The sequence below is a fragment of the Lutra lutra genome, chromosome 6 (assembly GCF_902655055.1).
Source record: "Lutra lutra chromosome 6, mLutLut1.2, whole genome shotgun sequence".
NCBI lineage: Eukaryota > Metazoa > Chordata > Mammalia > Carnivora > Mustelidae > Lutra > Lutra lutra.
This window is the reverse complement of record NC_062283.1, coordinates 139,067,746-139,093,686: the sequence shown is the minus strand read 5'-3', so window position 1 is coordinate 139,093,686 and position 25,941 is coordinate 139,067,746. Positions and strand designations below refer to the sequence as shown.

The window sequence follows — 25,941 nt, the reverse complement described above, 5'->3', positions numbered from 1 at the left end:
CCAGCTTCTAGTTTCATTGATGTTTTCTACTGTATCCCTAGTTTCTCATTGATCTCTGCTCTAATCTTGATTATTTCCCTTCTTGTGTGTGGGGTTGGCTTAATTTGTTGTTGATTCTCCAGTTCTTTAAGGTGTAAAGAGAGCTGGTGTATTTTGGATTTTTCCATTTTTTGAGGGAGGCTTGGATGGCTATGCATTTCCCCCTTAGGACCACCTTTGCCATATCCCATAGGTTTTGAACCGAAGTGTCTTCATTCTCATTGGTTTCCATGAATTGTTTAAGTTCTTCTTTGATTTCCTGGTTAATCCATTCTTTTTTTTTTTTAAGATTTTATTTATTTATTTGTGAGAGAGAGAGTGAGAGCACAAGCTGGAGGAACAACAGGCAGAGGGAGAAGCAGGCTTCCTGCTGAGCAGGGAGCCTGATGCGGGACTCGATCCCAGGACCTTGGGATCATGACCAGAGCCAAAGGCAGACACTTAACCATCTGAGCCACCCAGGTGTCCCCCAAACATTCTTAAGCAGGATAGTCTTTAGCTTCCAAGTGTTTGAATTCCTTCCAAACTTTTTCTTGTGGTTGAGTTCCAGTTTCAAAGCATTGTGACCCAGTCTATGGTCTATTCTGAAGAAGGTTCCATGTGCATTCAAGAAGAATAAGTATTCTGTGTTTTAGGGAGAAATGTTCTGTATATATCTATGAGGACCATCTGGTCCAATGTGTCATTCAGTGCTCTTGTTTCTTTATTGATATTCTGCTTGGATGATCTGTCTGAGAGTGGTGTGTTAAGATCCCCTACTTATTAATGTATTCATATCAATATGACTCTTTATCTTGATTAACAATTGTCTTATGTAGTTGGTTGCTCCCATATTGGAGGCATAAATATTTACCATTGTTAGATCTTCTTGGTGGATAGACCCTTTAAGAATAATGTAGTATCCTTCTTTATCTCTGACTACAGTCTTTAGTTTAAAATCTAATTTCTCTGATATGAGAATCGCTACCCCAGCTTTCTTTTGAGGCCCACTGGCATGAAGATGTTTCTCCATCCCTTCATTTTCAGTCTGAATGTATCCTTAGGTTCCAAATGGGTCTCTTGTAGACAACATATGGATGGGTCCTGTCGTTTTATCCAATCTGCAGCCCTGTGCCGTTTTATGGGAGGGTTTAGGCCATTCACGTTGAGTGATTATTGACAGATACTTTCTTATTGATATCATGTTGCCTGTGAAGTCCTTATTTCTGTAGATTGTCTCTGTAAATTTCTGTTCTATGACATTCTTGGGTTCTTTCTTCTTTTATAGAACCCCCCCTTAATATTTCTTGTAGTGCCAGCTTGGTGGTCACATACTCTTTTAAACCTTGCCAATCTTGGAAGCTCTTTATCTCTCCATTCACTCTGAATGTCAGCCTTGCTGGATAAAGTATTCTTGGCTGCATGTTCTTCTCATTTAGTGTCTTGAATATGTCTTGCCAACCCTTTCTGGCTTGCCAGGTGTCTGTGGACAGGTCTGATGTTATTCTGATGGACCTTCCTCTGTACATAAGTATGATAAATTTCATACTTTAAGAATTAAAATTTTCCATGAAATAGATGACACCATAAACACAGCAAAGACAAGCTACATACTATATTAACACATTTGCAATACACAAAATAAATAAAAAATTAGAATTCAGAATATACAAAGGGTTCTGAAAAGTCAATAAGAAAAGACAACCCAATGTTACTTGTACATTTTTCTTACTGGCATCATGTTGCTATAGTATTTGGACATAAAAATTCAGAGCTGTGATAGGTGTCTCTTTAAGGGATCTTTTTCTTTTAACCTGGCTCACTATTTTTTAAGCACTTGTCTAGTCCAGTTTCATTTAATTTTTAAAAAGTTTTGAGTTAGACAAAATTCACTTGCAATTGATTTTTAATGGCATTTATGTATTTTTTATTTCTCTCTCAATATTTTAAACTGTTTCTTTCCTAAATCAAAATTAATATTTGACTAATATAGTTTCTTAAAAACAGTCATCTGTTTAAAAAAAATGTACTTTTAATTTCCTCATTTGACAAAGAAACTCTGTCATTGAGTTCATTGTTAGGGTTTGTCCTTCACCTGTTTTGCCACCTGTGTAAAAAGTTTTAAAAATATATCATAGTTCTCAAGCTCTTATAATTTTTTAAAGAGGGTATCTAACATCATTTATTCTACCTTCTAACATCAACCTTCTGTTAATGTGTTAATCCTCACCATTTAGATGTCTTACATCTGTCTCTCATCATCTTTTCATCTTTTCAGATGTGGGTGTGGGGTCTAATATCGAAGCCTGATTTAGATTTTCAATAAAAGTTTAAAGTCATTTATTTTTACAGTGTAAATCTTGAGCTAATATCTTTCTTGCTTTCAAATAGAAACGTTAGCCTGTCTATGCTCATGATACTCAGGAATCTTTCTTAATTTCTGTACTTTTTCCTTGAATCCTTAGAAGCCCCAAATATGGAGAAGCTCCTTCTTGGAACAGTTTACCATCTTACTTTTAACCCAAAAGTTTCTCTCTTTTTTAATGGAAAAGTAGGTTCTACTAGTCTATTCTGTTTTTAAGGATTATGCCCCAAATCTAAGTCCTTAATTACAGGAATACTCATTTATTTGATATGCCTCCATTTATTTTCCTATTATCACCTGATTATTTGAAATTCAAACCTCTTTTTTTCCTACCATGAGGTCCCCCTGCTGTACCTGAATCATCATCAGCTCTGTGTGACTAAGGGATGTGCACCTCACCTGCATTTCATCTCCCCCTCTATTCTGACTGCTTCTAGCATTCTGAGCACATTCGGAGCATCAAACCTCAGTATTCTACCACATCCCTTGTCAGTCCTTACCTCTCTTTTTCCTTTCTGTCTTCCAAAGTAACACCAGTACACCCATTATCCCTGTAGATGCTCTTCTATGCTATGCCTGACTGGCTGTCCCATAGCCGGCCCTGCCTTTTTGCTAGCTCGGTATTCTTGCACTGGACTTGAATGCTTTGTTGGAGTATTTTATTTTTTAAATATTCTCAGTATTTTTAAAACTGATCTTGCTAGAGTTTGTTCTGCTGTTTTGTTTAGTTTTGTTATTTGTCCTTGTATCAGCCAAGTCCTCATGAATATATGACAGATATGGATGGACACTGTTCTAACCCATTACTACTACTACCAGCCAGAAAGCTACATCTCCTTGGGGGTAAACAATATATCCACGTGAAGTGAATCAGTTCCACATTTAATTTGGGGAAGGATTCAGCTGAGTAGATGGTGAATGAATCATTGGGGCAAACATAGTAAGTTCTTCCCAAATCAGTTACTATTAAAAATGCTTAGAACTATCTAAAAAAACCACTTTCATGGAATGAATTAAAGCCATATTGAGAGAAGGAGAGGGAATTAGAGTGTGTGAATATAATAAAACAAATAGAGTTAATACCTGCTTGCAAGAAAAAAATGTCTAGAAAATTAGTGATGGAATTGCCACACTACATTTAATATTTTATAGGAAATCCCCACTATACAGCATGAAAGGCATATTTTTGAATCATCTATAAAACAATATAATAAACATGAAAATTAGGCTAAAGGGAAAAAAATGGAAGTTGACATTCAACAATAAAGATGTCCTACCTAGAACTTCTCAAAACAAATACCTATAAGAAGTTTCAGCAACCAAAAAAACAGTTTATCTTATCTGTGATACTGAATTTTATTAAAATAATAATGAATTATTATTCATTATACTGAATATTATTAAAATAATATGGAAATTTTATTTTTAACCTAATAATTTTAGAAATGGATTTTTACATCCTTAAAATGAGGTTTTTTACTAAAATGTATAGTTTTTTTTTGTTATGATAGTTGTAGTACTTAGTACTTTTCATGTTTAAAACTGCATAATAAATTTTCCATAAGTCTATGCACATGTAAAAAGTGGGAAGAAAGAGTGTGCGATAATTATAGTAGTGGTATTACTTCAGTCACGCTTACATGATCTGACTAATAGACTAATGCCAAGGTAATTGTTTAACTAAACATTAAGATAAACCACCTCTTGAGGCACCTGGGTGACTCAACTGGTGAAGCATCTGACTCTTGGTTTCAGCTCAGGTATGATCTTAGGGTCGTGGGATAGAGCCCTGCGTCAGGACTCTGCACTGGGTGTGGACCCTGTTTAAGATTTTCCCTCTCTCCTCTCCCTCTGCCCCTTCCCTGTCTCCTCTCACTCTCTCCCTCTCTAGAAAATAAACAAATAAATAAAGCACCACTTCTCCTTCTTCTGTTTTCATTAATCTCACCATCAATAACAAATATATACAAAAATATCACTATGTTGTGAATAAAACAAGCATATGACTATCCCTATAGAAATTAAAAATCTAATTGGAAAGATAGAAAATAGAAATGTTTTTAAAACACAATATACTTACTAACTTGTTAGCTTGGCTCAACTATCTGGCACATAGAAGGTGAATCCTACACCTCATTCAATTCAGTGCTCAACAAATAAAGTGACCCAGGCAGTTTGGGTACTGGTGGAACAGCACAGAGGTCCAGGAAATAACTGGCATGGGCACTGTGCCCCTCGAGAGGCCAGCCTGGGCATGAGATGTGGGGCAGTGTTAAGGACAGAGCTCAGTAGTTGGCATATCTATTGGTAAGTGAGAGCGAAGTCTGTAAGCGATTATCTCTATCAAAGAGAGAATAAGCAGTCAGATAAATAACCTAGAAATCAAAAATCAAAGCTCTGTGTAGATGGGGTCATGTCCAAGATGAGAAATGGAGGCGAGGCAGAGGACAGATGTTGAAGTATATATTAAAATCAAGAGAGCGGAGGTCAAGCAGGAGTCAGAGCCAAGATGGTGGAAACTGGTCTCTGGCACCTGGAATTGACTTGACACCAATGTGTCTAACTTGTCCTTGAGCTGGCGGGATTAAAAAAGCTCATTACCTGGATTAACACAGGGGCTCAGACAGCAGCTCACCTGACTTTCTGATTCACACAGAGCAAGAATATTATGAGATACTCAGAGGGAAAAGGTGATGATTTCCAGAGTGTCCTACATGAGTTACAGAAAGGGGCTTTAGTAAACAGGAAAATGTGTTACTAATAAATAAAGTATTTATAAGTAACCACAGATTGAAAGGAGGCATAAAGGGACAAGGTATGTTCTATAGTCAATGGGCAGACCTCGTTGCTGCGGCCAAAAGTTTCTTAGGAAACAGCAAAGCAGCATGAAAAAAATAGGTGTGATTCAGTGGGTAGAGAAGTCGGAATACCAGGGTAGGAAAGAGGCGAAATTGTAGGTTCTTTGGGGCTAGACACTACATCTTATGTATCACTGATTATCCACATCCAACTAAGTAAGTAATAACTAATTACTTAGTAATTCCTGATTCATTATGATGAGGATGATAGTATAGTGGAATAGCATTCTATTTAGAGATTAGATTAAGTACACAAGGCAAAAATTATACATGTTCTTTGTTACATGTTGTAACCAACTTTATGGAGGGCTCACTAAAAGCCAAATACAATACTACAAGTTATACCTTAATTCTGCACAACATTATTAGGTAGGAAGTATTACTATTATTACAATTCCTCATTTGACAAATGAAGGAACTGGGGTTTGGAGAGGTTAAGTGTCTTATTCAAGGTCACACATCTCTAGACAGAGCTGAAATTTGAATCCAGGTGGTCTGATTCCAAAGTGAAGGACCACAATGCTACACCATACATGAACAATGATACCTAACATTTGTAAGCGAATCTGTAATTGCCAAACTATATAATTCATCCACTTGATTCTCAGAATAGCCCAATGGAATAGTTGGTATTTTTACACAAGTATGTCTTCTATGAGACTAGAACCCACAAAGAAAAATCAATAAATCAAGGAAAGGCAGAACGTAACTTGGCAATAGGACAGATCCCCAAGAATGTGAGCCAGAAATTGAAAGTAAGTACAATGGGCCAGCCAGCACACTTGAGCTTGCTTGATCCCTGAGAGCCACAGTATCACTAGGGTCAGAACTGGTGGGTGAGCTGAGAAAGCAGGAGGTTTGAGGCCAACTCCAATCCTAGGTCTCTTGAGGGAATGAAGGGGTTTCAACACCTTTTTATGTGAATGGTTTCCTTCCACCCTTAGGTTGTCAGGACTCTGTGATCAGTGACCACCTTCTACCCTTGTGCCTCCAAAACCTTCACATAGTAAATGCTCAATAAAGGTTATCTGGAAATGATTTAAGGTAAGGAGTTTGGACTCAGCCTGGCATTTGTTATGTAAAATTTGCTAAATAAAACTGCCAAAAAGTTACTACAAAATAAATGCAGTAACAGCCAGTCTTTTAAAGTAAGCTTCTAAAGATATAAACACCTAAGTATAATTCTGTGTGCCTTTTGCTAACTTTTATTTGCTCAGTCAAGTTTAAACTAAACCACATGTTGCCTCAAGGTGTAACCAGACATTTCTTTATACACAACTCCACACTTTACCTTAGGATCTCTCTTAGGGCTGGCATCGGTTTCCCAGAAGTCTGAGTGCGAGTGTGTCATGGCTTCCACTCATTGGATACATTTGCCAGCAAACATCGTCAGACGAGCTTCTGTGATCCTTAATCAGGAACTCCTCCAAAGTTACTATCTAGCCTCCTCCTTTGTCTGCTCCACAAGGCAAAAACTAGAAACTTTCACCAGTTTGGGGACTCAAGTCTTTGGTATAACTACTACGTCTCTAATAACAGAAAGAGCTTAGTTTGGTTAAAGTCCTCTCTCAAGAAACTTTGTTCTTGAATTCTTTCATGTGCGTGGCTGAATAATGGGGATGATACAAGTGATGTTACAGCCACCCTTTCATAGCTCAGCCCACTATGGTGGCAGCATCACACTCATTTCTGTGACACTCCCCACTCAGAAGAGAGTCTCTTTCCATGCTCATTGCTGAAGAGAATATCTTTGTCCACCCCAACAGGTTTTTCCAGTTGCTGGTGGTTCTCCAAATTCAGGATGAAATATGCCTGTCATGGCCGCTGCTGTTGTTCCTCATATCCGGAAATGGAAGTACACTACCTTCAGCTTTAGATTCTGACCTTTGCACTACTAAACTGAACTTAGATTGAGCAACATAAATTTTAAGATTTGAAAGATACTTTAGAGACCACAGAGCCCTAAGCTCGTATTTTTCGGAACTGAAAACTGAGGTCAGAAAAATTAGGTGCTCTGTCCAAGAGTCCTTAGAAGAGCCAGCTCATACACTCGATCCTAAGCCAGGCCTCCTTCTACCTGGCAGGGTTGTCTTTTTTTATACCAGAATAGTCTAAACATTTAAAAAAGAAAACAAAGAGGCTTTACAACAAACACTGAAATTATTATTGGAAAATAGTGAAAACCTGTGGCCTGAAGGAGTAAATGCCCTTTATAAATTATATTAAATATTAAGCAATATTAAGTAATTAAACATTAAGTAACTCAAAAAAAATCACCGTATAAATATATTTTAGTACATCAGCTGTGCAACTGGGCCAAATGCATTGATTAATGTTCTTGTGGAAGAAGGGTAATTTTATTTTGTGTCCTTTGTTGCCGTTTATGTGATACTAATATCGTACTTATGCATGTGTCTCTCTTTCATGATGATCTAAATCACTATTTGTCACCAAGGCAGTGCAGTACCATGGAAAGAGCACTGAAGGAGGAGTCCAAAGGGTCTTGACCTCTTCTCTGAGAAGTTAACTAGCCCTGTGACTTGGAAAGGAGGAATAAGCTGAAAAACAAAGAGGTGGGCTAGGTGATCTTTAAGCTCTTTTCAGCTCTAAACACCCTTCATTAGCCTCATCCCAATCCTTGAAACTCAAAGTAAACATATGAAAATTCATGAGGCCTTAGGTTTACAGAATTTAAAAGCAGCAATTCATCCATACAATTTACTGTCCCCAAAATTCTACCTTTTATAAGTTCTAGCCACAGAAAGGATCTTTATATCATTTCAAGACCAATTGACTTTTGCAAAAGCAAACCACAGGAGCAAGAGAGACCCATCCTGAAATTTTTGCCTGGCCTTAAAACACTGTCAGCATTCCTTCTAACTTGCCAGGTCATTCTTAGAAAAGTAAATGAAGATCCCTCTTTCCATCCTTTAAGAACTAAACTGACCTCTAAAATAGCCATCAAATTATTTTAGTATTTAAAAAAATTAATACAGTATTCTAGCTATAACTTAAATACAAATAAAAGTATGACTGTCAGTGTTCTTTGGTTAATTTTATGTATGCAGGAACCTTCCACTGAAAGATTAAATAGTCTTACACTTAACTCCTTTTTATTTTGCATTCATAAGCAATTGTAACATACACATGCATGCACTAAACCCACATCTGAATAAATGAGCCTATCGGAAACTAGCCCATATCTCTCCAGGAATACTAGCTCCCATCTGCTTCTGGGTTTTTCTAACTCAGTGTGTCCCTTCATCATATGTATAAGAGAGGCATGAAAATAAAATGCACATCTGTTTTCAGCACTCCAACATAAGCTATCAGGAATGCTACCTACAAGATTCTTACATATAAGGTTACTCACTGGTCTCCTCCACTTCTGAGATTCTATGACTCTACAATTATTTTTCAGTCCAAAATCTGAAAAGCTCATCTTTCTGATTGTGATAAAGTATAAAAATGGCCCCAGTTTCTCAACCTTTGCATGTAACTCTGAATCTCTCCCCCACACCCTCCCCCCCTCCCCTTACGAAGCCTAAGGACTCAGCCATTTGACTTCATTGGGCCCACTGGATATCATCAGATAATGCAAGCAAAGGCTTGAAATGGGCTTGTCATCTGGGGCTTGTTGTCCTCTGTGCCTTTGCCATCACCATGAGGATATGCCTGCATGAACCTGCTGGAGGATGAGAAACATGTGAAACCAAACTGAGTTCACCCCAGCTGCACTGGCCAAAAGAGCCAGCTGATTGCCAGACATACGAGTGAACCCAGCTAATCTCAGCAGTCTCCTAGGTGATCTCCCTGATATGTACTAGATGGTTACTGTTGTTTGCCATTGATGAGGTTTGCCATTGATGAGCTGCTAACTGCTATAAGTAAAAGCTAACTACTGTACTTCAGGTTTTCCGTTCCAAGCCGATGGTCTCCCTTAATTAAAAACAAGCAAAAAACTCAATCTCTTCTCCATCTATACATAGCTCTACAGTTATAATGATGTACTTTCAATTTTACTCATTCATTCTAGTAATTCATTCACGGTACAACTATTTATTGACTACCTATTATATGTGATCATGGATCTAAGCATATAAAAGGTATTTAAAGCCCTTGGGCTAGAGGATACCAACAAGGAATACAGACAGAAAACAGAAGAGGTCCCTAGACTGAACCCTGGACCACTCCAGAATCAGTAAAGATGATGAGAAACACACCAAGAAGACATAAAAGGAGTGATCAGGAGGGTTGGAAGAAAAACAAAGAGTATATTTTCCTGGAAGCCAAGTAACGAAAGTAGATTAAGGAGAAAATTAACTATTGTGTCAAAGGCTGCTAACTGGTCAAGGAAAGTTCTGAGAATGGACTGTTGGATTTAGCAACACGAAGGTCATTGGTAACCCTGACAAAAGAAGTTTTGGTATCAATCTTCGAATTGAGCTGATCCCATCATACTCTGCCAAATCTGTAAAAAAGTTGTTCCATCTATGCCAAGAGGTCTGAAGATAGCATAGTTCTTACAAGGGTGGAAGCACTGGGCTACCCACCATCATGCTTCACCCAGCTGAACTAACAGTCACAGATGCTGACCTGCCGCTACCCCATTGGGCAGCTGAGGGCATGATATATCAGGACATCTCTTTCACTTTTACCAACATTTGGACAGAATGACTAATTCTCATTAGTTCTCATTCTCATAGTGATCTCATTGTTCTTGTTTATGCTAAATTAATGGACCCCAATGTTGCCATTACCTACCTCCCCTTTTCTTTTAAATTCAGAGTTAGTCCTGAAACATTCCACATTCCCTTCTACTGCTGTTGCTGCCACCACATTAAAGGCAGAAATAGAGAGCTATTCACAGGTTAGCTCTGAGCCTAATTCCCTTAGCTCCCCAGGTCAACAGATCACCAAAGTCTTAGTGTCCACCATGTCATCTGGAAGAATAAAATAAAGGTGGTTTCTTTTACTCTGGATTTCTTCTCTCTGGAGTATATGTATGTGTTTGTGTGCCTTAACTCAGTTATATGCCACCCATATATTTTTTTTAAGATTTTATTTATTTATTTGACAGACAGAGATCACAAGTAGGCAGAGAGGCAGGCAGAGAGAGGAAGGGATGCAGGCTCCCCGCTGAGCAGAGAGCCCGGTGTGGGGCTCCATCGCAGGACCCTGGGATCATGACCCGAGCCAAAGGCAGAGGCTTAACCCACCGAGCCACTCAGGCGCCCCACTACCCATATTTTTAGTCAATTATTTTTCATGTTAAATGTGAGTGATAGCATGGAGCACTCCCAGTAAAGAGGTATGCTGGAAAAAGAAAGTACTCTGAGTCTAGAATCTAGAATTCTAGGCTCAATTCTTCTGCTAAGTATTCTGAGACTTTGATCAAGTCATATAATCTTTCTAGCCTCAGTTTTCTTATCTAGAAGATGAAGGAATTAGATTAGATCAGTGGTTTGCAAACTGTGTTCCGTAGAGTCCTGGGGTTCCTTTGGGTTTCTCGGGAACACCAAATTGAGTGAAAAGAGGTTACATCTAATCAGCTTTCACCTGTCTTCTAGATAGAGAATCTGCTACTGCTGGTAGAAGCAGATGATGGATTTAAATGTGGAAAAGCATTGGATTCATTAATCTTTAAAGTCCTATATATGATTCAAGGACTGGATTCAGAATATTTCTTTGTCTGCAAATGAAAAATGATCATATAGGAGAAATTTTTAATAAATTAAATATCCAAAATATCAATTAGTAAAATAATATTCCAATAGCATAGATATATAGATTGCTATTTAAAACATCCAGAATCTCTTTTTTTTTTTTAATTTTTTTATTTTTTCAGCATAACAGTATTCATTATTTTTGCACCACACCCAGTGCTCCATGCAATCCGTGCCCTCTACAATACCCACCACCTGGTGCCCCCAACCTCCCACCCCCCACCCCTTCAAAATTCTCAGATCGTTTTTCAGAGTCCATAGTCTCTCATGGTTCACCTCCCCTTCCAATTTCCCTCAACTCCCTTCTCCTCTCCATCTCCCCTTGTCCTCCATGCTATTTGTTATGCTCCACAAATAAGTGAAACCATATGATAATTGACTCTCTCTGCTTGACTTATTTCACTCAGCATAATCTCTTCCAGTCCCGTCCATGTTGCTACAAAACTTGGGTATTCATCTTTTTTTTTTTTTTTTTTACAGCTTTATAAACATATATTTTTATCCCCAGGGGTACAGGTCTGTGAATCGCCAGGTTTACACACTTCACAACACTCACCATAGCACATACCCTCCCCAATATCCATAACCCCACCCCCCTCTCCCAACCCCCTCCCCCCATCAACCCTCAGTTTGTTTTGTGAGATTAAGTCACTTATGGTTTGTCTCCCTCCCAATCCCATCTTGTTTCATTTACTCTTCTCCTACCCCCTCAACCCCCCATGTTGAATCTCCTCTCCCTCATATCAGGGAGATCATATGATAGTTGTCTTTCTCCGATTGACTTATTTCGCTAAGCATGATACCCTCTAGTTCCATCCAGAATCTCTTTGGTCAAGAGAAACTAGCTTTTTTTTTTTTTTAATGTTTTTCTGAAATTGAATACTAAACATGAACCCCTAATCCTGTCTTCAGTTATAATTCTCACATGAATTACTGGAAAATCCCAAGAAAGAACCTCACATTTACATTCTCAATGCGTTGATTTGATGCTACCATCATTAATACTAATAAAGAGTTGATTACTAGGGCACCCAGGTGGCTCATTCGGTTAAGGGTATTACTCTTGGGTTCCGCTCAAGTCAGGATCTCAGGGTCAATGCCGGGGTCATGGGATGGAGCCCTCATCCAGCTCTGTACTCTGAGCAGTCTGCTTGTCCCTCTACCTTCATTTCTGCCCTTCTCTAGGCTCCCACTGGTGCGCTCACCCATGCATGTTTTCTCTCTCTCTGTCTCTCTCTCATAAATAAATAACAAATAAATAAAATCTTTAAAAAATAAAATAATCAGTTGATTATTTTTGGTAAAAGATAGCCAATGTACTATTAAGGGAAAACTAATTTTCTGGATTGGGAGTTAACCCTTCAGTACAATGAATTATAGCCGCTCATAATGATAAATTTTTAACTTAGGAAATAAGGAAATTTGTACTTTCTAATTCTTCTTTGGGCTTCTAAGTTATTCTGGACACATAACATAGATCTCCCCATCTATATTATTAGTATCTTATCTTTTCACTTTAAAATTATAACATTAATTTATTTACCATTTTGGAGTATTTCTCAAAATTAAATCATAGCATTATTATCAAAATAAAAACTAGTCAATATTTCTTTCTTTCAAATTTCATCTTTTTTTAAAATTTGAGTATAGTTGGCACACAATGTTACATTTGTTTCAGCTATACAGCACAATGATTTGTCAAGTTTATAGATGACACTATAGTCAACACAAGTATACCTACCATCTGTCACCATACATCGGTGTTAACATAGCATTAACTATATTCCTTATGCTGTGCCTCTCATTCCGTGAGTTATTCATTCCATAACTGGAAGCCTGTATCTCCTACTCCCCTTCAAATTTTTTCTTAATGCATTATAAGAAAACATAACCAGTTATAAGAAAACATAACCAGAGTGCATGTCCATCAATTAATTTCCTGCATCAATTATTTCTATGTGCCAATTTCCTCAAGTGAAAAATGAAAACTTTGCTACCAACACACTTTTGAGTCTATTGTGAGGAAAGAATTTCAACAAGTTTGTGTAGATCTCCGACATCATAAAGTAAAAAGCACAACAAATCTCACTCATGAAACCATATCCAGGATACACACCAAAAAGAAAAAAAACAAAAAAGCAGATGTGTCTGAGCCAGATTTTTATTCCTCCAAGGGAATTAGATGTTTATACCCACTATAAGTGATGAAATTACCATTCTCTTTCTTCCAACAACAAAAAAAAAAAAAAAAAAAGAAAGAAAAAAGAGGGGAGAGAGAAAGAAAAGACATAATAGCTAACACTTGGGTGGTAGTTTAAATTTATAAAGTACTTTTATATGTTATGAATTACAACTTTTGTAACAAACTTGTTAAGTAGAATTTATTTATTTTTATTTCACATCTGAGGATAATGAAGCTCATAAAAGTGACTATAACAGGATTGCTCAGCAAGTCTGAGAAGGAGCAGTATTTGTACCAAGAATTCCACCTCTGAAGTCTTCCCCCTTTGCACCAAACCAAACTAGAACAGCAGATTCTTTGATAACAATGTACACCTGGGGGCACCTGGGTGGCTCATTTGGTTAAGCATCCAACCCTTTGATTTTGGCTCAGGTCATAATCTCAGGGTCCTGAGATCATGCCCCATGTCAGGTTCTGTGCTCAGCAGGGAGTCTGCTTGTGGGTTTCTCTTCCTCTCCATCTGCCCATCCCCCCTTTAAAATAAATAAATCTTAAATATAAATATATATGTGTGTGTGTGTGTATATATATATATATATACACATATATATGTATATATGTACATACATATATATGTATACATATACATACATATACATATGGGAGATATACACACACACACACACACACATACATATACACACACACACATACATGCCTTGGGAATCAGATAGTCTGAGTAATATCCTGGGTTGGACTAACCCAGGAGTGGTTGGTTAAAGCTCTGAACTTCCATCGGTCACTCATCTTTCATTATCATCTTCATCTTCCAACCACTTTCAACTTGTCTTCTGGACTTTTCATATGCAAATGCCCTTTTTGTACCATGAGGACAGTGATGGAAGGGACCGGGTCTTATTCATATTGCTCCATAACAGCTCGTGTGTAAGATATACACAAATAACTAATTAAATGAAGTAAATCATCACTTCATGCAAAAAAAAAAAAAAGAAAGAAAGAAAGAAAGAAAAAAGTTTTGAACACTTATTTTGTGACTTGTTTAGTGCTAGCTCAGTAAACAAGACAAAGAGAATCCCTGCCATCATGGGAGTTTATGGACAGTTGCTGAATAGCTAACAGTAATAATTATGGTAAGCTGAGAAGAACTGAGTGCTGTGAAAGGTAGAACACTGGGAACCAACATAGCCTCCCCGAAGAAAAGACAGGAATCTGCGGTTGGGGAGGAAAATGCAGCTGAGGCAGAAAGGCCTGCACATGTGCTACAATCAGGAAATGCATTCTCCAGAACACTTAAATCCTGTATCTTACGGAACTACCAGGGCTCAGAACCAAATCTAATAATGATGTTGTGATTTTCAGTGTAATATAGGCATCGAAACAGATTCAAATAATTTCTTCATGTAGATAAGTCATGGACTCAGATCTTTAGAACATTCAGTAAATTTACTCGGTCTTGCTATAAAAACAGGGAATATTGGTATATGGTTCTCTCTTTAATCTGAAACTAATCATTTGATGTTATAGGTAGAGATTCACTAATCTAATTGCTATCCAGCCTGGCTAAGAAAGTGGATTCTTACACTAAAAAAGTAAAATAAAATTTAAAAAAAAGAAAGGAACTGGATTCTTATGAAACCAGTAGGAAATGTTATAAAGATTTATTTAGTCACAGCTGTTTTTACAAAGTAATTTCAAACTTTATAGTTATATTTGTACTTCCAATTGTAAATTAAGTCTTTATTCAGTGGGATTTGGAGAGTTGTTATACAAAGTGTCATGAGGTTATATGTGGTATTTCATGTTGTAGAAAATGTAATAAATTACATTGTGTTAAGGGCAAATGCTTTATACATATAATTAAAATGAGATGTTTGCACAGCCTATAATTTTACAACTTTAAAGCTTGGCATAAAACTTACACACACATATATATACTGCCAGAAAGACACATGCTCTTATTATACGTAGACAGATACTGAATAACCGCTGAGAAGTCTTTATGAGGTACTGGTATGTCCTGAATTTTGTTCCCCTCAAAATTCGTGCTGAAGCCTAACCCCAGTACCTTAGAATATGATTTTATTTGGACACAGGGTCTTTAAAGAGATAAGAAAGATCAAACAAGATCACACAGGTGGGGCCCTATTCCAACAGGACTGGTGACCTTAGAAGAAAAAGAAAAAATACCAAGGATGTGTGAGTACAGAAAAAAAAAAAAAAAAGGCCATGTGGGGACACAGTAAGAAGGTGACCATCTGTAAGCCAAGGAGAAGACCGTCAGATGAGACCAAACCTGCTGACACCCTGACCTTGGACTTCCCAGTCTCCAGAATTGTGAGAAAATAAATTTCTGTGGGTTAAGCCCCCCAATCTATAGTATTTTGATACAGCAGCTGTTATAGACTAAATTATTTCCCACCCAAATTCCTATGTTGAAGCCAGGCAGTGTGACTGTATTTGAAGATAAGGCCTCCATGAAAGCATTAAAGGTTAAACAAGGTCATAAATGTGGGATCCTAATCCAATAGGACCAGCACCTTTGTAAGAAGAGACACACACACCAGAGAATGCTCCCTCTATGTCTGTGCCCACAGAGAAAAGGACACACTGAAAAAGCAGTTATGTAAAAGCCTGGAAGACACGTCTTACCAGAAACTGGATTTTCCAACCCCTTCGTCTTGCACTTTGAGCCTCCAGAACTGTGAGAAAATTAATTTCTGTTATTCAAGCCCCCCAGGCTGTAGACTTTGTTATGGCAGGCCAAGCAGACTGATATGGCAGCAAACTAACACAGATATATATTTTAGTCATAAATACGCTTGTACAAGTATATGCATGTACACACAAACTGCCTGGGTGTAGTCAGATTATCTAGAGTTCTATTTAAAAACAGTGGGAAGACTATCATTTTGCCTCTGCATATTAAAATTTTTGTTAGATTAAAAACAAGTATGCATAATTTATATTTATGCAGCCAGACTTTATTTGGATATAAATTAGGAAAAACAGAATTCTTTTGGGGGCACCTGGGTGGCTCAGTGGGTTAAGCCTCTGCCTTTGGCTCAGGTCATGGTCTCAGGGTCCTGGGATCGAGACCTGCATTAAGCCCCTCATCGGGTTCTCTGCTCAGCGTGGAGCCTGCTTTCCCTCTCTCTCTGCCTGCCTCTCTGCCTAACTTGTGATCTCTCTTTCTCTCAAATAAACAAATAAAATCTTTAAAAAAAAACAAAAACTGAATTCTTTTTATGAAGTGGGGTCAGCATATGGGTACCCTCAAAGGAAAAAATGTTTTGGACATATTCATAAGTTGATTATTTCAGCTTTCAGATAGAACCTAAGAGGCTGGGCTTAAACTACTTGCAGTCATCAAAGAAGCACATTAAACTCGGACTCCGCTGGTTCATATTAAACTTTTTACATGCAGCTGTTATATTCCTGTCACTTTTCAGGTTACCTTAAGAAGCTTTTTGTGAGTTTAAGTAAGCCTGACTAATTCTCTAATGGCACAAAGAAAAATGAATTCCTTAAATATTTAATCCATTTATGACTCTCAGTGTCATTTTCTGAATGTGGCTGTTAAATTCTTGGAATTAATTACCCTTCAAGTTAAAGCTGCTTTTTCAGACATCTAAGACATATAGTCACAGCTCACACAATGAGTAAATTCAGTATTTTGTCTGTTCATCAAGAGAATTTATTCCAAATGCTGTATTTAAAATCCCACCCTGCAGGCTTATCTGTGATCACAGAACTCAGGAATCTTCGACTGTAAACTTGCTTCCAACCAGGTCATTGGTTTTCCTTCCGCTTCCCCTTTCAGCGAAGTATTACCAAGCTAAAGGCTAGCTGCCCTCCACCTGCACAACTGCCATTTTTTTTTCATTGTAACCCCCTTCTTAACTCATGTTCAGTCCCCATCTCCTTCAAAAATCTCTTCCCCTATTAGAGTCAGCAGGCAATATAACACAATCCTAGGTTCCTCTCTCCCCTTTGTACCCTCCTAAAACACTGAAAGCACCATGACTCTAGTTACATATTTTCTGTTTGTTCTCTCCCAGTATTTTGGAAGCTACCCACGACTGGCATCTTATTCCTCAAGACTAGATGCCCAAGAATACAAGGTCAGGCAACCACAACTACAGAGCAGGCGATACCCTCAGAACCAGACACTGGATTTCCCTAAAAGAAAACTGGAAAACTGGGTATGTTGGGAGACAGAAAACCACACCTATTCACGCACGCGCTCGTGCATGCGCATGCACGCACGCACGCGCACGTACTCGTGCACGCACACATGTAGGCAGCCACAAAGATGGAGGCACATGGGCTCAAAGCCTGAGCATCTCCTGATCTGCTAGCGCTCCACAATCATTCCACTGTCCCAGCCCCAGGCCAGATGCTCAGGTTATGGGAGCTACCGGCTGCCTCAACGTCTAAAGGAAAAAGCTGCCTTTTGATTGAAATTCAAATTCCCTGAGGGATGTTCAGAGATTGTTAGATCATAAATAAGCTATTTATCTCTCACATTTACAAGTCTCAATTTAGGGAAAGCTTCTCAGACATTGTTTTCTAGCATTAGCAATATAAACAGTCACTGAAAAGTATTTCTAAAATAATTCACAGGGCACTCTTCTTCCTTTCCTTCCACCGCCACCTCCCACACACCTCTGATTTAAAATATAAGTATTTACATCCAAAATATAAAACACAAAATGGCATGTTAGAATCTCCAGTTCCAGGCACTTCCTATTTAAAAAAAAAATGTTATAAAAATACTTTTGTCGTAAAGAAAAATAGGAATAGGAATAAACAACTAATTAGAAAGGAACACACTGCACTGCCACGGTTGTTGTGAACGAAGCAGCCAGCACTGGGGGCCAGACAGGGAGACCCTTTGCCCACGGGCACCCTGCAGGGTGGGGAGGTACCTACCGCCTTTCATCATGCCTACTTCATAGCACTTGCGGAGCCGGCAGGCCTGACAGCTCTTCCTCCTGTTCTTATCAATTGTGCACTGGTTGGTAGCTGGACACATGTAGTCATTATGCCCTATGAACAGCAGAAGGACAAAATTAATATTATTTTAGGAAATGTAGCCAGTCCGAAGCTATAGGGAAGCCACCTGGGGGATGTTTTCCTATCACTTACTTGGCCTGATTGTGGTACTACCTCCTCATACCATCCCTTCGCTGTCCTTCTCCAGGTGTGTGTGGGGGAGAGTTGGGAGGCGGGTGGCAGGGAGGCTTAACTCTCCTAGACTTGATTTTTGCCTCCACCAGCTGCTTCCAGAGTTCTTTGGGCAAATCACCTTCAGTTCATATGGCTTATACTTGGGGGCACAAGGCTCTATCTACACTCACACATTTTTCTCAGCAAATAAGGCTTTTTTTTCCCCTTTGACCCACACCACGAGCTAAAATTCTTGTAACAACACTGTGAAGAACTTTCATAGAGTTTTAAAGTGGCCTTTCTTAAAACAGAAATGAGAAAACCTTTAGGTAACTATTCAAAAACAGCCCCGAACATCTACATTCCAGTCGGGGGTGGTGAGCTGGGATGGAAGCAAAGTTCAGTCCTCAGGTGGGTAAGTTAGTCCTTCACTTACTAGCTGGAGGATGCTGCATCGGGTCGTTAACATCTCTAGGTCTCACCCCTCTCTCACCTGGAGAAAATAATGGAGCCCACCATGTGGCACTATTCTAAGAATTCGATGGGAGAACACCTGTCAGGGGCTTATAAAAAACATTGTTGTCACTACTATTGCTTTATTATCGATCCTCTTTCTTTCACTTCTTGTTTACTGCGTCCTTCTTGCTCAAATGCCTTTTCTCACTCACGTTCATCACGTGCAACTGTGCCCACAAAAAAAGGTCTCTCCGGACCTCACGTCCCTCTCAGACTTTCATCTTACATCCCACGCTTCTTCTCAGTTCAGCTCCTCAGAAAGGTCTACACACTTGAGGTCTGCTCTTTCCTCACGTCTCCTGCCTAGCTCAACCCATGCCTGGTTTCTACCTTAGCTGCCCCACAAGAGCTGCTTAAATCCTTCCATCAAATGACCCCTATTGCTGAAGCCAACAGATATTTCCAGCCCACATCCTATTTGACCTATCAGAGCATCAACAATTCCTCCCTTCCTCTCGAGACATGCTTTTCCCTTGGCTTCCATAATGCAGAACTCCCCTGGGCTCTTTCCACCCCTCGGGCTGTGGCTTCCCAGTGTTATTTGCAGATTTCCTCCACCCAACATTAAGCTAGAGCAGTACAGGGCTCGGTGTCAGGCCCTTCTTATGACTCCAAATTTTCCCACAAGAGAATTTATTCCATGGCTCCGGCTTCCTCGGTCATAAACTGAGATGACTCGCAGAGTTGTCCTCCCAGCCCAACCCTCTGCTCTGAGTTCTGGGTACATACAGCCAACTGCCCACAAGACGTTTCTGCTCTAGGATTTAGGGGTCACCTCCATTTCTTTATCCCTCAAAAGAAGTCTGGTTTCTAATATGGAAAATATTAAACTCCACAAATTAATAAATATTGGCATGTTTTTATGAAGAAGTTCATTTATAGAAGTCTAAATTCTTACGCCTGAATTTAGACTATGGAGATGATATGGACTATTATAAAATGTTTCCCATTCTCAAAAAAAAAAAAAAAAGATGAGGAAATACTGCACCCTCTAATTCAGATCATCTGTGTCTCTATTTCCCTATTTCACCAAGGGCAAGATGCAACATGTACTGAAGTTGTCACTATAGAACTCTTTGTTCTTTATTCAGTTTTAGGGTCAGTCTCAATTAGAATAGGGTGGAGTGGGGCCTTAACAAGAAAGCCTGGTCTCATAAAACTTGCTTCTCCATCTTTAGATATACATTATAAAAACTACCACATAAACAGGCTTTGGGTCAAATTAATACGTTGCATTCTTCTTTTGCCTAACAGGAAGCAGCCAACTAGCCAGCAAAATTGTAAACTGACTGCTTTAATAGGAGACCACACACTGCCTTAAATATTTTTATTTAAGGCACAGTTTTTATGTTTTGAACTGCCCTTGTTCACAGGGACAAGCTGAGGAAATCATAGAACCAGAAACAAAATTTACCTGGGTAGATGTTAACTTTAAGCAAAAGTTGCCGTCTTCTGACACCTCAAAGAAACTTTCAGTGTTTGGTCTCCTATGACGTTTATGTTGTACATCCTGATTTATTTTAACTCTAAAAAAACGAGTCTATATTAAGTCTCAGAAGAAAACAGTCAAGAATCATTGGAACCGAAAATTAACTTTGATTCACTTTTCTCTCAAAAACCAGTAGTTTTGCAAGCCAGAGGATGGAATAACTGAATTAGATCAGAGGCCAAATGGTGAATGTTATGTTTGCATTCGTGATCACCGTAGATGTGTATCTTTATAGACCCAAGTGAAATTCCTGAGCTAACCCGTTTAATAGATAAAATACACTGGACTTGTACAATTGAATTCACCCCTTAACAAGAAAGGAAATAGATGCCCTGCAGAATCATGTTTGTAATGCAAACCTTTGGTGACAAAGTGGATTTTCTCCTGCTCCAACTACATTAAAATTTAGAATTGCTGAATTGGTAACAAGAAAAAATGAATAGGTACGGATTTGATGTACGACCTAAAGTTTAGTACCCTAACTAAATATCATTAACAACTATTTAAAAGTCTTCACCTGACATCAGAGAAGGATAACAGCAAGGTAGTTTTTTGTTCTTTGAGCATAATAATTTTATAAAGGTGTGTTTTTGTTTGTTTGTTTGTTTGTTTGTTTGTTTGTTTTAAGTAGGCTCCACACTGGGCAGGGCTCAAACTCAGGACCCTGAGATCAAGACCTGGGCTGAGATCAAGAGTCAAATACTTAATCAACTGAGACACCCAGGCACCCCAGCAAAGGTGCGTTATGAAAGCCACTGAAGCAATTAAAAAGTTAGTTGCTTTAAGAGGAAACTTCACTTTAAACTTTATTATTTGATCTTGGGAAAACAATGCTTGTAAAAATCCCATCCTATTGAAGTAGAGCTAATTAAATGAAAAAAAAATCTCACACCAACTGTATGAATGAAATAGTGTTTTCACGGAAGACACTGAAGAACTCCTTGTACCTGTGACCAGACCAGCTCCAACATGCCTTTCACACAGGCCTAGATGAAATGCAGAAGGCCAAAGCCGAGATGTGAGGCTCGGATGACATTTTGGAGAAATAATCACTATTTCGTTGCCACCATAAAATAAAAAGAATACCTTCGGACTGATATGGGGTCTGAATAACTGGGAGTAGAGAAAAGAGGGAACGAATGAAACCTAAACAGAAAGCCTGAGGATCAGAAACCACCAGGCCAACCCCCAGCTCCTGGGCCGGCAGATGGGCTCACATCTTACCCACAGTTCTCTGGGATTCTTTCTCTCATCTTTTTGTTTTACCCTTTTCTTCCTATTTTACCCTCTGTCAGTAGCAGGTGTTTTTGCATTGTTACCAACACATAGAACGATGACACTTGCTAGCTACAAAAATAGTCAATGACCCATAGTCAGAGCTTCAAAAGACATATAAAACATACCAAATGGAAACAAGTAGGGGAGGACTTGGAGAAAAGGAAGCCCTCGCACACTGTTTGGTGGGAATGCAAACTGGTGCAGCCACTGTGGAAAACAGTATGGCGGTTCCTCAAGAAATTAAGAATAGAGCTACCCTATGTTCTAATGTTTCCGGTACTGGGTCCTTAACAGAAGAAAACAAAATCATTAACTGTACTACCATGTTCACACAGCATTATTCATAATTGCCAAGGCATGGAAACAACCTAAGTGTCCATTGACAGATTTAAAAAAGGAAAGGTGGCATTTATATATTTATATAAATATACTGGAATATTATTCAATCTTAAAAAAGAAAGAAATCCTATCATTTGTGACAATAGGGATAAACCTGGAGGGCATTATGTTAAGTGAAATTAGCCAGTGTCACTTGTGTGGCATCTTGAGACTAAGAAGGTCTAAGGCTCTGAGGTAGAACATGGTGACTAGAGCTGATGATACTTCTAATGTACCATGGAAATCTCCTCAGAAAGTAGAACTTAAATGTTTTCACCACAAAAAAGTACATACATGAGGTAATGGATGTGTTAACTAATTTACTGGAGGGTATCCTTTCACAAAATACAGGTACACCAAATCATCACAATGAACACTTTAAATATCTTATAACGTGTGAATTATGCTTCAATAAAGCTGAAAAAAATAAAATAAGCAGTATCCTGAGAGAAACTTGGGTATCTTTCCTGTTGCCACACTTTTCTTTCAGCACGTTCTGGCAGTCACCTCAGACCAAGTCTCTTTGGCTGAGCTTCATACCCATATACCTACCTACCTGCCTACAGTTGGTCCATTTAGACTTGACTTTTTCATAGCCTCTTCAAGATGGATGTGTCCCAAAAACAACCAACTGGTGGTTGTCTTTCCTCACCAGTCTATTCCTTTTTATCACCATACCACAAAGCCTGAGACCTGGTGTTATTTCAAGACTCTCTAGCCTCTTCCTCACTCGAACCCTCTCACACATGCACTCACTGATCAAATCTATTATTTTTAAATTCTTTTTCAAAGAAAAATCAGTTTTTCCCTGGCCCATCACCCCTACCAGAATTCATACCCCCTCCAGCCCAGAATATCGCAGCATCCCACTAAGCCACCCCCTGCCTCCAGCCTTCCCCTGCCAACCATTCCCCACAGTGTTGCCAGGTGATTCTTCTAAAATCCTACACCACCAAGCCACTATCCTGTTTTACTATTCTGATGCTCCTCAAAGCTCTAAGGATAAAATCTAAATGCCTTAAAACAGCTTACCAAGTTGTTCCTTATCAGCCCAACCACCTTTCCTGGCCTTATCTTTACCACTCTCTAAGTTCTAACCATGTCCCATTCTAACACACTCTTCTCCTTCCCACCCCCAGATTGCACACACCGTTCTTTCTTGAGGGAACTTCCCCTACTCTTAGCCCAAATGACTCCCATTAGTCTTTCAGGTGTGTCAGTCAACATAGCAAATCCTCTGGGGTTCCTTTCTGCCCCTCTGATGATGCCTAGATTTGTCCTGTCACAGAGCTTACTACTTTGGACTTTAAATGCTCCTCAAAATCCCCAGGTGACTATAGGATTGACAGCAGATGGACTACATCCATCTCATTTATCACCCTCTGTCCTGAGGTAGAAAATGGTGCCCAACACATTCTCAGGCACACAGTGGAGTTCAGCAAGTATTTGTTACCTGAACAAAATGGAGTTGCTAAAGCTCTATGTTGCACCCCCCAATCCCATCTGGAACATGGGTCTTTGGAGGGGGCAGGTTGGAGTTCTAGAAAGGAAGTCATGACTGAGAAGGTGATGACCCCAAAGCAATGGTTGCCATACCCAGACCCTAAAACTCAGGTCCACAAGAGCAAAACTTGGTCCCAAGAGAATTTGTTATGGAAATGAGAGTTCAAAATATAGGATTTTCATTAGAAAATGAAGGATTAAAAATGTTCAAGGTAATGCCAATGGGAAAAAAGACCATGCATTAATCATCTCTGAGTATTAGAGCAGACAAGACAGAGAGAAGAGGTTAAAAAAAAAAAAAAAAAAAAAAAAAAAAACAAAAAAAACTACTTAAATTAGCTTTGCCAAATTCGTAGGGCTAGAGGAGGAGGAACAGGGGGAAAAGGAGGTCAAAGATTCTGGTAGCTTGTATCAGGATGTCTCAAAATTTATTCTTATCATTAATCAAAAAGAGGATCTGATTTGGGATTGGGGTAGGAAGAAGATGTGTAGAAAATTCTGAAACATGTTGTCTTTGAGATTTCAGTAGCACACCAACAAGCAACTACCCAACAAATTATTATTATAAATGTAGTCCCAAAGCCTGGGAGGCTTGTCAAAATGAAGTTGGAGATCATATGAGCCAGAAATTCCACTTCTGGGTATCTGCCCAAAAGAACTAAAAGCACAGACTCAAACAGATACTGGTACACCTATGTTCATAGCACCAGTATTCACAATAGCCAAGAGCTGGAAACAACTCGAATGTCCACTGACAGACAAATAGATAAAAAATATGGTAAATACATAAAATGGAGCTTTATTCAGTCTTCAAAAGAAATAAAATTTAGGTACCTGCTACAACACAGATGAACCTTGAAGACATGCTAAGGGAAATAAGCCAGACTCCAAAGGGCAAATATTATATGAGTCCACCTAGATGAAGGACCTAAAATAGTCAAATTCACAGAGACAGAAAATTGAATAGGAGTTATCAGGAGATGCAGGAAGGGGGAAATGGGGAATTTATTGTGCAATGAGTATAGAGTTTCCATTTGGGATGATGGAAAAGTTCCGGAGATGGACAGTGGCAATAGTTGCACAATGTGAATGCACTTAATGCCACTAAATTAAAAATTATTAAAGTGGGAAATTTTACATTGTGTGTACTTTACCACAACTTTTTAAAATGAAGCTGGATATATAAGAAGCATCTCCATGAGGTAGGGGGGAAAGGAATCAAAGACGTGAATTTTAAGTGGACCTGTTCAGATTCCCTCTTAAAAAAAAAAAAATGCCCCTGGGGCCAGCAGTATTGGCCATGTGCTCACCACAGACCAGGCACCTTGCCAGGTGACTTTAGCTCTCTTTCTCATCTAAACATCACAATGGACAAGTCAGGTCATTGTAACTCCCATGCCATTCAAGCAGAAACTGAGACCCCCAAGAGACTAACTTGTTCAAGGTCACTTGGCTACAAGAGGCAGGTCCATGATCAAAGCCCAGGTCAGCCTCATTCACAAGTCCTGTTACTCCAGGAATAGCACCACAGGGCTGGTGACATAGAAAAGAACATGAGGGGCACCTGGGTGGCTCAGTGGGTTAAAGCCTCTGTCTGAGGTTAGGTCATGATCTCACTGGGATCGAGCCCCGCATCCGGCTCTCTGCTCAGCCTCTCTGCCTACTTGTGATCTCTGTCTGTCAAATAAATAATAAATAAAATCTTAAAAAAAAAAAAAAAAGAACATGATACCTACACCTAGCCAGTTGTTTAAATACTGTTATACTTTAAATTGTAATAAAAACGTTTCTCCCTAATGTAATTACCATATTACAACATCAGGAGGGCATTTCAGAAGCAGCAATGAAATTATTTCCAGAACCAGTGATTCCAAAGACTCCCAAAGTTAAAGATATGCGAGATGAACCACATGAAATACATTCAGCAGTAGATAATGGTATATTTTATCAAAATCTCCCTGGAAGACCTTTCAGCACATTCCAACATAACATAGAAAAGGAGAGAGTAGAAGGCAAGGTATTAGGGAAATAAATAAGAAATTTACTTTCTGTATAAGAACAACTGCAGTATTATGTTTGGAAATAAATTTTGACTCAGATATTAAAGTGAATATTCTCTGATTTACAGCCAGTGCAATGAGCCAAACAAAATGAAATAAAATTTGGCTGCCTCCGTGAACACATTCCTAAAAATCCAGTGAGGACATTCAATGTGCCATGATTTGAACTATTTCACAAGCACATCTGTATGTCATGGTATGCAAATAAAAACGGCATGCCTTAATAATGCAGCCCGAATTACATTTTTACAGCTAGCCAATTCTGGCATATTTTAAGGGAAATAAGAAGATTATTTGCATCTAAGGATATTTTTAAAGGAAAAAATATTTAAAGGAATTCTAAGAAGGATAATTGTCCTGGAAAGTTTCTTTTTCTAA

The 25,941-nt window shown here is 38.8% G+C and overlaps 1 protein-coding gene across 5 annotated transcripts in view; it reads right to left on the bottom strand.

The window, feature by feature from the left end:
- Positions 1-25,941, bottom strand: part of ESR1 (estrogen receptor 1) — a 403,080-nt gene that overhangs the window by 215,625 nt on the left and 161,514 nt on the right. For all 5 annotated transcript variants that reach the window (XM_047734308.1, XM_047734307.1, XM_047734306.1 and 2 more), the window contains one exon: positions 18,103-18,219. In XM_047734308.1, the coding sequence (XP_047590264.1) occupies positions 18,103-18,219 (117 nt within the window). The remainder of the gene's footprint in view (positions 1-18,102; positions 18,220-25,941) is intronic.